This window comes from Convolutriloba macropyga, chromosome 1 (genome assembly GCF_964194025.1).
Source record: "Convolutriloba macropyga chromosome 1, txConMacr16.3, whole genome shotgun sequence".
NCBI lineage: Eukaryota > Metazoa > Xenacoelomorpha > Acoela > Convolutidae > Convolutriloba > Convolutriloba macropyga.
The window spans coordinates 31,970,586-31,985,585 of NC_134468.1; the positions used below are offsets into that span (position 1 = coordinate 31,970,586).

The 15,000-nt window shown below is 35.7% G+C and overlaps 2 protein-coding genes across 2 annotated transcripts in view; both read left to right on the forward strand.

Moving 5' to 3' along the window:
• LOC142337904 (uncharacterized) overlaps positions 1 to 15,000 on the forward strand; it is a 433,158-nt gene that overhangs the window by 196,564 nt on the left and 221,594 nt on the right. The window lies entirely within an intron of this gene.
• Positions 2,876 to 15,000, forward strand: part of LOC142344184 (uncharacterized) — a 37,891-nt gene continuing 25,766 nt past the window's right edge. Inside the window, exons 1-7 of the mRNA XM_075395720.1 lie at positions 2,876 to 2,950; positions 3,742 to 3,865; positions 5,051 to 5,194; positions 7,489 to 7,593; positions 7,742 to 7,984; positions 9,726 to 10,184; positions 14,023 to 14,291. Coding sequence (XP_075251835.1) covers positions 2,876 to 2,950; positions 3,742 to 3,865; positions 5,051 to 5,194; positions 7,489 to 7,593; positions 7,742 to 7,984; positions 9,726 to 10,184; positions 14,023 to 14,291 — 1,419 coding nt within the window. The remainder of the gene's footprint in view (positions 2,951 to 3,741; positions 3,866 to 5,050; positions 5,195 to 7,488; positions 7,594 to 7,741; positions 7,985 to 9,725; positions 10,185 to 14,022; positions 14,292 to 15,000) is intronic.

Sequence of the window (15,000 nt, forward strand, 5' to 3'; positions counted from 1 at the left end):
GGCTCAGAGAAAAAATTCATATCTAAGAGCTTCGTAGAGTTCAAGTGTTACTAATATGGCAACCTTATAGTTGCTAAATTTCACCGTTTTTAATACTTCAGCTGAACTTCTAAAAAAGCTATCTCAATATTTGCCTTGCGACTATTTCAATTGTATAGTAGACACTTTAACTCACTGAATTGAAGTAAACATTTAATTAATTTTAAATTTTTATTGAATTGGAAAACGTCAATTTATTTTTGAGGTTTATTTTTTTTGCTTCATCACTACAAAATCAAACCTCTTTGACTTTTCTTGTAGAATTCTAAATCCAAGACTTTAAAGTAGCACTTAGAGCCTTGCGAGCGAATTGAGCGCCTGACTAATTCAAAATTCGCTACCAGGGAAATCATTTTTTTTGCCTCAATTTGCCATAGTTATGAGTATGGCATAGTAATAAATGGACCCTATCCTTTATTTTATGATTTTTCAGATACCCTGGCTGTTCAGAACAGCTATGCGGAGCGTAAGTTCTATGTCTTCTACGATGGAGAGAATGCACCTGCTACCAGCGAATTTAAAATCACATCAGCAGCTTCAGGTCAATCAACCAATTTCACTATTACCCGGGTCGAGGTGTCAACGCTAAAAAACGCAAAATTATGTAAGATTGGCGTTGAATGCGTAGAATTTATGTAAGATCTACGCTTAAGCGTAGATCTTACATAAATTCAACGCATTCAACGCTAATCTTACATAATTTTGCGTTGAATTTTGGCGTAGATCTTACATATTTAGCGTTGAATTTTAGCGTAGATCTTACATACTTAGCGTTGAATTTAGCGTAGATCTTACATAAATTCAACGCATTCAACGCTAATCTTACATATTTTTGCGTTGAATTTTGACGTAGATCTTACATATTTAGCGTTGAATTTTAGCGTAGATCTTACATAAATTCAACGCATTCAACGCTAATCTTACATAATTTTGCGTTGAATTTTGGCGTAGATCTTACATATTTAGCGTTGAATTTTAGCGTAGATCTTATATATTTAGCGTTGAATTTAGCGTAGATCTTACATAAATTCAACGCATTCAACGCCAATCTTACATAATTTTGCGTTGAATTTTGGCGTAGATCTTACATATTTAGCGTTGAATTTTAGCGTAGATCTTACATATTTAGCGTTGAATTTAGCGTAGATCTTACATAAATTCAACGCATTCAACGCTAATCTTACATAATTTTGCGTTGAATTTTGGCGTAGATCTTACATATTTAGCGTTGAATTTTAGCGTAGATCTTACATAAATTCAACGCATTCAACGCTAATCTTACATAATTTTGCGTTGAATTTTGGCGTAGATCTTACATATTTAGCGTTGAATTTTAGCGTAGATCTTACATATTTAGCGTTGAATTTAGCGTAGATCTTACATAAATTCAACGCATTCAACGCTAGTCTTACATAATTTTGCGTTGAATTTTGGCGGAGATCTTACATACTTAGCGTTGAATTTAGCGTAGATCTTACATATATTCAACGCATTCAACGCTAATCTTACATAATTTTGCGTTGAATTTTGGCGTAGATCTTATATATTTAGCGTTGAATTTTAGCCTAGATCTTACATATTTAGCGTTGAATTTAGCGTAGATCTTACATAAATTCAACGCATTCAACGCTAATCTTACATAATTTTGCGTTGAATTTTGGCGGAGATCTTACATATTTAGCGTTGAATTTAGCGTAGATCTTACATAAATTCAACGCATTCAACGCCAATCTTACATATTTTTGCGTTGAATTTTGGTGTAGATCTTACATATTTAGCGTTGAATTTTAGCGTAGATCTTACATATTTAGCGTTGAATTTTAGCGTAGATCTTACATAATTTTGCGTTGAGTTTTGGCGTAGATCTTACATATTTAGCGTTGAATTTTAGCGTAGATCTTACATATTTAGCGTTGAATTTAGCGTAGCTCTTACATATTTAGCGTTGAATTTAGCGTACATCTTAAGAGATCTTTACTATCTTCTTAGTGCTTTTTCAAAGTGCAAAATCCGTTTCAGACCATTTTACGATTTCAAAATTTTTTCAAGTTTTTTTTTCAAAAAATTAATTTTTTCACTATTTCGAACCCTATACTCCTAAGGTGAGAAACAAGAAGTCAGAAAAAAACTTTTTTATTGCTCTTTTATAGGCTAAATTCAACGAAATATATGCAAGTTCTACGCTTAATTCAATGCAATATATGTAAGATCGACGCTAAAATCAACGCAAAATATGTAAGATCTACGCTAATTTCAACGCAAAATATGTAAGATCTACGCTTTATAAGGATTGCGGCTCTTAAGGAAACCAAGGTACGGTGGCGCAATGGTAGAAGAGGCGACAAGTAAACAGGAGGTCATTGGTTCGAGTCCCATACCCAGAGTTCTACGCGTTGATTTTTTGTAAGATCAACGCTAAATTCAACGCAAAAATATGTAAGATCTACGCTAAATTCAACGCTAATTATGTAAGATCTACGCTAAATTCTACGCTAAATATATAAAATCAACGCTAAATTCAACGCAAAAATATGTAAGATCTACGCTAAATTCAACGCTAATTATGTAAGATCTACGCTAAATTCTACGCTAAATATGTAAGCTCTACGCTAAATTCAACGCTAAATATGTAAGATCAGCGGCAACTAGCGTTGACAAGTTGGAAAATTCACCGCCATTTCTTACATAATTTTGCGTTGAATGCGTTGAATTTTTGTCTTCAAATTCAACGCATTCAACGCAAAATTATGTAAGAAAATTGCGGTGAATTTTCCGACTTGTCAACGCTAGTTGCCGCTGATCTTACATAATTTTGGCCAAATTCCTCGGCCCGGGTATGGGATCCAATTCAACTGCAAGTGAAAATGCCATGGAGTGCCCTGTATATGGAGATGGCCTGCACCCAGTTCAGGTAGAAAACTTTTCATCTGATGAGAAACTAAATTTTCTAACCGTTCTGATAGTCTCGGTATGAATTGGTTGGGATCTAATACGTTATCCCCGGACCCTCAACTTAATGGGCATATACTTTTTACTCCTAACCCTGCAAAGACTCACATACAATTTTCTACAGAGTAACTTGCTATGTAACAAAACATTATTTGTAAATTTGGAATATAAAAACGAGTAATATCTTAAATCATACCAAAATTTTTCATTTGTAGGATCCGATAAGTTTTTTTTCTAGTTCTTGTGAAATAATAAATTCCAGTTTTTGAACTTACTGTCGTACATAATATTGTAAGATATATCGGTTGCGGGGGGGGGGGTGGGGTAGATCTCACGGGAATAAAACCTATGAAATAAACCCACGGAAATAAACACCCACATGACTATTACAGATCTGCGCATTTAACGCAATTGTCCATGCGTCAGAGGCCCACGGGACGTGACATGAAACTATCACAACCGAGCAAAATATCACGGCCAATATTCAATACTAAGCGTTTATTTTTGTGGAGATTTATTTCCGGGGGTGTTTTTCCTTAGCAGTTTTTTTCTAGACCAGAGGTAATAATTAGAAGTAAATTCGCTGACATGGAAAACATTTTGCTGGCAGGATCTTGGGAAATTTTACATACAAAAAGATTGTGTTGCATATAACAAAGTTTTTCTATAAAGTCTGAAAAAAATTCTAACCGAAATATCAAAAGAAGAACTCACATTTTTTCGTGGTATAAAACTCTTTTTGTTCATGTTCAGAGTTTGTTCAAATTCTGCATCGCTACAGTCAAAGATCTGGACGAGAACAGATGGCAATTGAGCACTGACGTGGTAGTAAATTTTCGACAAAATGGAAGCTCCGCTGAAGTTGTTGCACGACATTGTTAGTAACCAAGTTTATATTTAAACCCAATAAAGTACGCTATTGATAAGCCAAAACTTCTCTTTCAAACCATTAGGTCCATTTGCGATGCCTTCAGATTAGTTCTTCTCGAAAGAAGAAAAAATCTACAACTAGAAAGCCCAAATCATTTCCTCTTTAAATTGAAAGTCATTTATCACTGAGTGCTCCTTCTCAGTCAGAAAAAAAATTATCTGGCTTATTATTGCAAAAATCTAGTCGAATCGTGCAAGACAGTGCGTCATCTTGTAAGATATTGTTTCAAAATTTTTCAAGATCTTTCTGGGTGAAGTTTTTCTAACAACATCTTTCAATACAAAAGTTTCTTGCATTATGTTACTGAAAAAATATTTTGCAAAAGATAATCCTCTGGTGTCGACTGGGTTGACCTCATATTTGAAGAAAGTGGGTAGTTGTATAGCAAACCAGTAATGCAATTACCAATGCCTATTTAACCCAGGTTCAGGGGCCACCTCTGATCAGAACATTTGGAGCGCACATAGGTGGTATAGTGCGACCTAATTTATGGGGCCTGGAAAGTGTTATGGTTGCACACTAATTTGAGAAATGGTTTTACAATGGCTTAATCAGAAAGCAAAGAACGAATTTAGTCTAACCATAGACCTCACAAAAATCTGATCAGCAATCAAATGCTGAGCATTGTCTGATCATTAGTCGCATAAAAGTGTGGACAAAGGTGGCGCAGTAGTTCAGACAAGGGTCGAACGAAAGTCTGATCACAGACCGAAGTCTGATCTTTAGTCGTCCTAAAAATTGAACAAAGAAGAATCAGTTATGGTTTTCATTTGACCATAGTTTTTTGGTCACTTCAAAATAATATTCATAATATTTTTGTCAGTGAGTTTTGCTCTAACATTAGTAAGATGCTTTCTTATTCAAACTTGGACATACTATAAGTTGGAATTGAACATTTTAAACAAAATTCAATTGGTCTAATCAGAGAGGAAAGTCTGGACGGTGGTCTGATAAGAGGTAGCGTTGATTGTACTAAAGTTGCACAAATATTTTGGATCGAATGAAAGTCTGATCAGAGGGCACTTTGCTCTGTCATCGTTTCATCTGAGATAGCACAAACTGAGAGCTGAGTGGTCAACTTTTAGTTCGACCGATTATCATAAAAACATTAAATTTGGTTTTTCCTTTAAGTTGGACGTGACATGAGTTTCATGCCTGGAACCTATCCGGCAACTGACACTGGAGCAACAAATTGGGTCAACTTGAGCGCTACATTCGGAGCTGAAGGTGGCTTTGATCCAGATACAATTGAAGTTGACTTCAACCCTATTTTATGCAAGTTTCAATCTTTTTGAAGTATATTATCTGAAGTATAAATAAATCTCTGAAGTATAAATAACAACAGACAACCCTGTTTTTAGAAATCGATCGAAACAACCTACAGTGTGCAACATCTTCTATGAATATCATTATATTAGTAGGTACCCGGACTTGAGTCTCAGAGCATTTCGTCGCTGAAACAGCATATTTCAATAGTTAAAACCGAATCCAGTTCTAAAACATCGAACATCAAGAGCATTTTAAGTTTCTTTATGCACAGTTAATCATCAGTATGGTAACATTGAGTTGTTTGAAATGACGTGTTTATAATGTCTGAAATATACATATGCGTTGAAATTAAGAATGTGCAGTAATATGTCATACTTTTGTAGCTTATAGCTTTTAGGCGGATGTTACGCTAGACATTTTTCGAGCTGTTAATTGTACTTCAAAACAAAGACTAGTCAACATAAGCTGGGACATGAACAGAGCACTGGCCAACCAGGAAAAACATACTGTCTTTAAACTGATTAAATTCTGTTATGCTCTGCCTACAAACTTTGGGTAATTGAATTTTTCATGGTTTTCACTTTTTACATCATCATCATCACTGCCCCTGTCTAATGGTATAACATATTGCATTTATCTTCCCCGCAATATTACATGAAGTTTGATTTCAAACAACTTTTTGCCTATTTACTTCCTGCAGCCGATTGTTGGTGGCGCTAAATTAATTAATCGATTGTCGGAACATCTACCAATTCAAGTCAAAAAGTGATTTTTTTGAGATTTTCAAATATAATTATTGAATTTTCAGCCACCTCTTTTTTTAAGTTTTGGCTTGGGTGGGGTAAATGAAATGCGCTGTTGGATCACTGGTATAACCGGTAAAAAATCTCTGTTCAAAAAAATCAAGACAACACATTACAAAAACATATTACGAAAAAGATGAGACAAAGTAAAAGTAAACTGTTATCGAAGAGTTTTTCAAGATAGTTTTAAAACTGACTTTTTTAGATTTTCCACTATACTCTTTTTTACCTCCTCCTTTTCATCATATACATTGGACAAGTATTGACCAAAATAAAAAGCAGGTTCTAGTCCGTTTGTGCCTCCCCCCCCCCTCTTACATCGCAATTTGACGCAGCCTACTCTTCCATTTCGGCCCATTGCAGCCCACTCTTAGATCACATTTTTGACCAGGGGTTAGTTCGTCAAAACTCCTCCATTCCAGCCCATTGCAGCCCACTTTTAAATCGCAATTTTAGTCAGGGGAGATTATTCCTCAAAAATCCTCCTATTTCAGCCCATCGCAGACAACTCTTCCAACATAATTTTGTCCAAGTGGTAATTCCTCAAAAGTTCTCCCGTTACTGCCCATCGCAGCCCACTCTTATATCGCAATTTTGACCAGGGGTAATTCTTCAAAAGTCCTGCCATTGCAGTTCACTCTTACATTGCAATTTTGGCCAGGGGTAATTCATCAAAAGATCTCCCATTGAAGCCTCATTCTTACATCATTTTACCCCCAAATCATATTACCACCCCCCCCCCCCCACCCCACCCTTACAACAAAATGGAGATTTTAGAGAGGACATTCAACCCGGGGGTGGCAGAAACGGAAAAGATCCAAATTATCATTCTCGGTAATTTGCACTAAAATTACCAATTTCCTGCTGGAAATTTAGCAGGAATTGTAAGAAAGTGCCACTTATTAATACATCCTGCTAAAACTGTCAATTTCGTGTCGGATATACCAGGATCAACTCCGGAGATAGATCTATCTTTAAAAATTGTCATGTTTTTCCTGATTTTTTCCCCGCCTGGAGATCCCACCGGATAACCGGGAAAGTCTGACACGCTCTCAGCACTCTAAGAAACGCCATTATTTCCCTAATTTTATGCAAAAATTCATGGGCTCCAATGAAAGATAATAAGATACCCATGTTTGGGGCTCGACTCATTAGAAGACTCTGTAATTCTTGTGGGGGGTCTGTATTGACTAGAGCTAAAGTCCAGCTTGTTCTAAAGTCCAGTTAAAGTCTTTGTTATAGCTCGAATGAGTCAAGTATGGTCTCTTCATAGTACATTTTGGTCGAACATTGTCTTCTCATCAGTATGTACCTAGACCTGGGCAGCAAAAAATTCGTATTGTTGGTCTCTGTCAGATGAGGTCATTTCCATCTGGGTCCTCAGCGTGGATTAGCACTTATTTGGCCATAACCGGAATGTGTTTGACATATAATCGTTATCCTTGTTGGTTGAAAAAAAGGCCAGCCTGAATAAACTTCTGTTTGTTTTCGTTTTAGTGCAACACTACCGTGAGACTGAAGACGGCCCTGATCTCGAGTGGTTTATGATTATATACAGCATAGAAAACACGACCATTTTCACCAGAGTTGGCAGCGGGACTGGTAACTTATTCTCTTCCTTATTTGGTGATACAATTGTGTATAACCCCCGCTTCATAGATATGTAAATATATAATACGGGGGGAGGGGAGGGCTACACTTATGAGAAAGGACCACTAGGTGTGCAAATTTGACACCCAGGTAGTTACAGGTGCTTTCGTACATGCGGACGCTCAGGTGCCACTAGTTCAGTTACCGACTAATGTTAGTCTTTATTATACAAATGCAACCGATGGACACGTGTGTGGGGTAAGAACTTCACTAGGCGTCGGATGTGCAACGAACGAGCACGTGTACACTGTGGACGCAGGCTATACGTTTGCTGGCTTCATCTCTCTTACAGCTTCAGAGGGACCAGCTGCCAGCGATTACCTTCTCATGCCTCTCCAGTATAGTTAGTTACGCATCTAAAAAATAAAATACATTCTAATGGATCTTTCCATTTGTTTCCCCTCGAGGGGACACAAACGGAAAGCTCCATTAGAATGTACCTTATCTTTTAGATATGTTTACGTTTAGATTGGGAGGGGTGCAAATCATACGCACATACTAAGCTGGGATCCCAGCTTAGTGAGTGCATATGATTTGCAACCGCCCCCCCCCTCCCCCCCAGACGCACGTATCATATTTTTACATACGGAATTAGTATGTGATGGCACGTGCTCTGTAATGGGGAGGGGGGAGGGGGGGGGGTGGTGGCCCATAACGTACGGGGTTACAAAGTGAAAAGATCCGGCACGATCATACGATGCATGTGGTAACTTTACAATATTATCCGAGGCTTAATCTAGAATATTTTTTATATTTTGTTTGAAAACACAAACAAAATGGATCTATTCTGCCCCCCAGCTTAGTAGTCATATAACTTAACGCCCCTAGGCGCACGTGCTATATTTTACATAGTAACTTGCAATATAACAACACATAAATTGTAGGAGATACGAATAACACATTTGCAGATTTTTATCACAGTTGCGCAGCAGCTCCCCTAGCACATACTTGCACAAAAAAACGTAGAAATCACACAATCAACTAAATACGCACAAGCTCCTTCGAACGATTGCCCTAGTCAAGAAGACCGAACAAAACCGATGCACGCACAAAATGTTTGGTATGCTCAGTTTTCAACGTATGAAATTGTCTGTTCGGTCTGGAGCGAAAGAAAGGTTCGGTGTGATCGGTTCAGCCAGATTCGATTGGTTCGGTTAATAGACGTGAGAGAAGCATTCGGTATCTTTGGTTTCATATGTAAGAAAATGTCGGTATGTTCGGTTAACAACGTAGGAATCCTTCGGTGTGTTGTTAGGGAATATCATTAAAGAGAAAAGGTCCCGTACTGAAGTGAAAAGGTCCCTTTATTAATTATTATGAAAAAATTAAAACCAAGTAATTTCCAGTACCTTATGAAACATGGCATTATTAGAAACCTTTGTATTGACATAAAGAAAGGTGAATAAAAATGTGCAGCTGATTTAAACTAAAGTAAAAATGAAAACCAATGAAAAGGGCCATCATTTTTTTTTTAATTTGAACATGTTTCGAAACCAAAAATAAATTTAATTTAAATTCTCTCCATCGGGATGAGAAAGGAGGAGAGAAACACCACCAGTAAGTACAGAAAAATCTCAAAAATGGTTTTTTTCATCAACTTTAGATATTTTTACGAAGATATTTTTATTGTCATCATCATGCAAGGCTACCGTCAGCATCAAAACAACGGTACCGAATATCTCTAGCATTTAAAACCTACAATACAAAATCTGTTTCGCGTTTGAAAAACGACGATAAGGAATCTCTCTTACATTCAAAAACTACGACACTGAATATCTCTTACGTTTAAAATCGACGATACCGAATCTTTTTTATGTTTCGAAAATGATAAAACCAAATCTCTTTTACGTTTAAAAACGACAATACCAAATATTTCTTATGTTAATTGCCGAACAAAATGATGCTGACAACAAAATCGTAGGATAAATTTTTGTAAACTATTCATCTATTAAAATTGTACGGCTGCGGCAAACAAAAATCTATCACCTTATTTTCTAGCGGTCAAGTGATTTCAATTGATTCTTGTGTAGACTAATAATATATTCTGCATAAATTAATTTCACGGTACAATTTACTATTTTCAGAGCTGGTCAGTACAGGAGCAGACAATTTAACAGGAGTAATAACTGAATCAGTGACGGGGGCTACATCGGGGGCTGTAACAGGGACCGTATCGGAGGCTGTAACAGAGGCTGTAACGGAGGATGTAACAGACACAGTTCCCGAAACACCAGCGATAAATCTGACAGGAGTTGCGTATTATGTGAACAAGAACTCAGACTCTTCCAAGTTCACTTTCAGTCTGTCCAGTCCAGCCACTCAAATACTGCTTGTTACATACATCTTGGATGCGCGCAATGAGACCACGGGAGATGCTGAATTCACTCAGTACATACACAGTGCTACTGTCAATGAAACCACCTTCGAGATAGATCTATTAGAGTACAATGGTGAGAAACTGGATCGACCTTGCACTATGATATTGGGCAATTTGATCACAGATGCTGCTGACTCTAACTATACCCAATTCACAGCCTTCACAGGTTAGCTCTCTCCTAAGTGAGCTCTCAAGGTCTGTTTTGTATCTTGAACAACCAATCCTGACAAATCGATTCTACTAACCAAAAAATAATGCTCGATTAGCTAAAATAACAATGTTTGTTGAACAATGTTTGTTTCCGAGGAAAGTGAACGCGGCATTCCGATAATAGGACTAATTTAGAAGTTGTCAAAAAGTAAAACAAATGGGACAAAGCTCAAAAACGTTTATTGCTTCACCTCAAAATATTGATGAACAGAAACTAAATGATGCCTATCTTTTGACAAAAGAGATCTCCGGAGCAAACGATACCTGAATATTCAGTCAGCGCTGGAGAGTCCTTAAAACTGATTGCTTGTGTGTGATAAATTTTAACTTTTTTGAGTTTGAGAAGTAATGCAGTATGAGAGGTTTGAGAGGTTAAGATAGAACATAGATTACTAAATTCAGGACGAGCTATTTAATTACAACTTATCAACTCGCCATTCCTTATTTTTGGAAAAGAAAACGTTTTTTTCAGATTCAGGAAAGCTTGCTGTCAGAAAAAGTTCGAAAAGACAAAAATATTTGGTTTTAGCTTATTAAAGTAACAATTAACGGCAAGTGCAATCATCGGCTGGATTCCTTTCTTTCAATGCTTGGTCAAAAAATCTGCTATTTTTGATAACCAAACAGCAAACTGTAAAAAACAAAAAAAAATCATGCTCTCTTGCGAGATCCAGGAATCAAAACATTTATAATTGCTCTCAAACAAATTAGTAGAAAAATAATTGTTTAGCTAAGAAAAAACCCCAATCCAGCCCCCATGAAATATAGGCGCAACTTTTCACGTTGCAAAGGTAAGTTCTAGATAGTTAATCTCTACCCCCTCTACCCTCCCCCACCCCTCCATCTCACCCAAAGATGCTATGAACAGCTAATAACCCACTTACACAAAATTGCTTGTTAAAACCCTCGATAGTTTCTGAAATCGGTTTTACGGTGCCGACAAGTGCTCATGAGAGTAGTGATTTCGGCCAACCGGTTCGAGGTGTCGCCGCCATTCAACGCAAAATTATGTAGGATAAGCGGTGAATGCGGGAACTTTTTTAAGATAAGTGCCGAGAAATTACAAAAATCAGGCGGTGAATGCGGTGAAAAAACCTTAATCGCCTAGTAGCGGTGAAATTACATAATTTCACCGCTTTGAAAAAAGTGCCCTATTATGTAAGATAAGCGGTGAATGTGGTGAAATTACATAAATTCACCGCTTAACTTAGTGATGAACTAACCTAAATTCACCGCTTAGAAAAAAGTGTTTAAATTTTGTGAGAACAGCATTGAATGCAGTGAAATTACATAAATTCACCGCTTAGCTTAGTGATGCACTTACATAAACTCACCGCTTAGACAAAAGTGTTCATACCGCTATATCGAGCACAGCAAAAATACGATTTAATTTTTTTTATTTTGAAGACTCGTCAAAAAACTTCACGGAGCATTAATTTTGCTAGAGATTTACAAAAAAAACTTAAAATCACGCCGTCAAATCTGCACCTTAAAATCCCCTAAGTTTTACTTTAAAGGGCTTTGATGTGGAACTGAGTTAGAAACAACCCAAGTAGGTAGCAAAATTTGGAGACAGCGAAAAATCTCTTTTCCTGCTCAATCTCTCAGAACTTTATTAAACAGAAAGTCGCTGCTTTTTGGTCTTGAGTTTGAGTTGGCTAATCGATGGTTACTATTTTATACAGGCAAAGACTTCTCGCTCGCAACCATGACAAATTTTTCAACTTGACACATCAGTGGTCTTAGTTGCTGCGTATCATTCGATGTTTTGAGACTAATGGGCCTGGAAATTTTTCAGTTTCATTTTTTTTATTTTGAAGTCGTTATTAGATATGCTGTGTAATTAGACCTTCCTTGTTTTTGTGCCCGTTTTTGTTTGACTTTTACACAAGTTTGCAAATGGATAATTGAGTTAGGAATACTCATTAGGGCTGCCCTTGTTGAAAATTTTAAAATAAATTTTGCTATTATTTTCGATTAGATCCCTATGAACTAAGGTTTAACTTTGCAGAGTTAGCCTTAAAAGGATCAAATGAAATGTTCACTATTAAATATGTCTCGATTTGTATCTTTGAAAAATTGTCGATTATTTTATATAATTTTTAAAGCAGCTCAAAAAATGTGTAAAAAGTAATTCAAGTTTTTAAAATGATCACAGTGATTTTGTATTTTGCGTTACTTTGATTCACTTGCGTCCAATTATTCATGCTTCAATGGCTTTTTAAAGTCCAATTTCAGTCGAAAACGGAACTTTGAAAATTTCTTCTTTCATTTTTTGTTATTAAAGATGTAAAAAGAGCGTTAATTGTAACTTTTGTTTTGTAATTTAGATGCTTGGTCATCCTCATGGCAATGTCAAATGATGCCGCCCCACAATACTCAACATTCAAAGTTTAATGAGAGTTCATCAAAATGGCATTCATACTTGAAATAACAGACTGGAGCATTGACAGATTGGAATAAAGAGGCATAATAAGAGTGGACTAAAGAATGTAAACTGTAAAAAAAAGTACAATTTCCTCACAAATTTACACTCTTACACTCTGTCTCCTGCTAATTAGGAAGAATATCGGCTTTACACCCTCCATTCAGTATTTTTCTGATAGTTGTTTTTCAAGCAATTGAGTCAACGCAAAATAAAGGTATTTGTCTGATTTGGTGCATTGCTAAAGCTTTCATTGAATTTTTTACGTTGTAATTTTTTTTTGGTCTTGACAGAGAGGCAAAGATGAAACTTAGCTGGCTCATTTAAAATAAAAATTGTTCATAAAGATAAACTTTCTAGTAATATTTGGTCGAGTAAGGTGTTTTTGATAGAATACGGAGTCAATATCTCGAATGAAGAAAGAATATAACAAAAAATATAAAGTGTAACTTGGTTTACACTGTTCTAAATGCCCTTACAAGAGCCCCAAAAAATTAAAACAGTTTTTTAGTATGATTAGCATCAATCGCAAAAAGCTTCGAGTTCCTCGTTGCAGTCAGTATCATTGCTTTTTTACGTAACAAATGTTGGTTCCTTTTGGTCTGAGAAAGTAGTAAAAAAAACTTTAGAATGTTCTGTTTAAAAACGGTAGTAAGTGATTGGTTTTTTGGTTTTAAAACGTAGGAGACTGTAACATGAAACCAGAAACAAGTCCCTGTTCTTTAACGTAGAGATCAATAATGTGGTCAAAAGTTGTAATAACGCTTCCTGATGACGCTTTGATCCTAGGAAATTCAACTGTATTTATTTGGTTTTCTCTTGACTCAAGTGCTTATCACTTGGAAATTTTTCAGCTCTCTGACCATTCTAAATCAACAAATTTTGTTTTATTTAAAAAATTCATCTTAAAAATAGCAGAGGTATTGAACGGGAGGAAGAATCAATTCAATAATTTGCACATACTACATGTTGATACGAACATACCGAATCCTTGCGTAGAAAAACAAAAAACTGACGGTTTTTTAAGTTTGCTTAGACTTCTTTCGTTGGAAAACCGAACATCTGAAGATTTCCTACGCTTATTATCAACGATTCTTAGTTCATGGTAAAGTATATCACTTGGTCTGAGGTTATTCCAGTTCATTTTTATGAGAAGTCCAAAGGAATGAGCATACGATTAAATGTTATTGTGTAAATTTTTGCAGTGGCAAGATTATGTTTCATTCAAATTGTTAGTATAAATTGTCCACCCGATTAAAAGAGTTCAGGTAAACTCATGGTAAGCTAAAATTAAAGTAAACGTTACCTTAACTTAAATTCAGTTAGGGTAAAAAATAGTTTTGTTTAGAATATTAATTTTATTGGATAGGAGGCTACACTATCGACAGGACAGAGAATTTCTCGTGGCCAGAAAACTTTGTAGAGGATGGGAATGAAACAGTGTACACTACATTGCCAAGACACTCAGTGATAGTGGGGTTGGCTACAGGGGGAGAGGTATGCGACCTTGACTTCATAGGGGAGACCTACTCTGTTGGGATGAAAGATGGTGTTCTCATTGCTGATGGTCAATGGCTCGGACCTGATCAAGGACAAACGCCTTCCATACAGTTTGAACAGGGTCAATTTGTCAGCAGGGTAAGTTGGTAACGAAACAATTCACGCTTTTTAGTGCTAAATTGCAACAGTATTGTCCATCTACCTTTTCTGGTAGCATTTAAGACTATCAAGACAATCAAGAGTTGAATTTAGACTTGCACGTCTTACTTGCACGTCAATACATACAACCCTAGTTCAAACCCAAGGTCATGTTTGCAAAAATTTGCAAATTAATTCACAAACTTTGTAGAATAATGTATTTATATATGAAAACATTTGCAAACAGGTTTCGCAAATTTGGCGTAAATTTTACAATTTGTCACATTAATTTATAAAAAAAATTTTCATAACTTTGACATTAAATTGCAACTAAACAGCAAATCGCACATTAATTTGCAATTTTTTCTAAAAATTTGACCTCAAATTTTATATTCAAAAGTTGGTCCTAAAAAATCTTAAATAAATGTGCTTAACCTAAGCATAAGGCCTCCTCACTTTGATAAAACATTGAATCGTGGCAAAATATGAATGTACATATATTTTGTTGGCATCAACAAAAATTCTACACATAATAATAATAATAATAATAATAATAATAATAATAATAATAATAATAATAATAATAATAATAATAATAATAGTAATAATAAAAATATTAATAATAATAATAATATAATATTAATATTACTAATGAAAATAATAATAATAATAATAATAATAATAATAATAATAATAAGAACAACAGTAA